At 67.2% G+C, this 716-nt stretch overlaps 1 protein-coding gene across 1 annotated transcript in view; it reads left to right on the top strand.

Annotated features, from left to right (window-relative positions):
* The window catches only part of CDC42EP4 (CDC42 effector protein (Rho GTPase binding) 4), a 1745-nt gene extending 1150 nt beyond the window's left edge, over positions 1 to 595 (top strand). Inside the window, exon 2 of the mRNA XM_010193067.1 lies at positions 11 to 595. Coding sequence (XP_010191369.1) covers positions 11 to 595 — 585 coding nt within the window. The remainder of the gene's footprint in view (positions 1 to 10) is intronic.
* Positions 596 to 716: the final 121 nt, after the last annotated feature.

Here is a 716-nt window from a genome sequence, read left to right as displayed (position 1 = left end):
CGAGAAGTAGTGGGACAGGAGCGCGGGACAGCTGCCCAAAAGCCTCTCCTCCAGCCCCGTTAAGAAGCCACCCGAGGAGGGGAGCCCTGAAGAGCAGCAGCAGCAGCGCCCGAACGGGGCGGCCGCCGGGCCGCCGAGCCCCGGCTTGGATGAGCGCGGCTTCGGGGACATCACGGAGCTGCCGGTCGTGGTGGCCAAGAGCGGGGCGGGCATGAAGCACGCCGAGTCCATCATGTCCTTCCACATCGACCTGGGGCCCTCCATGCTTGGCGACGTCCTGAGCATCATGGATAAGGAGCAATGGGAGCAGGACGAAGACCCCGAGGCGGAGGAGAGCCGCGAGGAGGAGGCGGATGCCGCCGTGCCTGGTTCTCCTGTGGCCTCCGCGGCCTCACCGAGCCACAGCCAGAGCCAGAGCCCGTCCCGCGGCACCGGTGGCTGCTGCCCCAGGGACAACAGTTTGGCATCCGGCTGCACCTCAGGGCCCGAGGAGCGCAGCCCCGTCCCGGGGACACCGAGCCAGCGGGGCACCCCAACACGCCCCGACAAGGAGTTCTCATTCGCCGACGAAGACGACGACGAGATCAGAGTATAAAAGGCCGAGCCGAGGGGTCTGGTTCTCATTTGCGGTTGCTTGGACACGGGGCTGAATACCCCGATGCTGCAACGGGTGGCACCGGGAAGACTCAACCCCTCTCTGGTTCCCTCTCCCTGTC

The sequence above is a fragment of the Mesitornis unicolor genome, unplaced genomic scaffold (genome assembly GCF_000695765.1).
Source record: "Mesitornis unicolor isolate BGI_N332 unplaced genomic scaffold, ASM69576v1 scaffold41549, whole genome shotgun sequence".
NCBI classification, from domain to species: domain Eukaryota; kingdom Metazoa; phylum Chordata; class Aves; order Mesitornithiformes; family Mesitornithidae; genus Mesitornis; species Mesitornis unicolor.
This window is presented reverse-complemented; position numbering and strand designations above follow the sequence as displayed.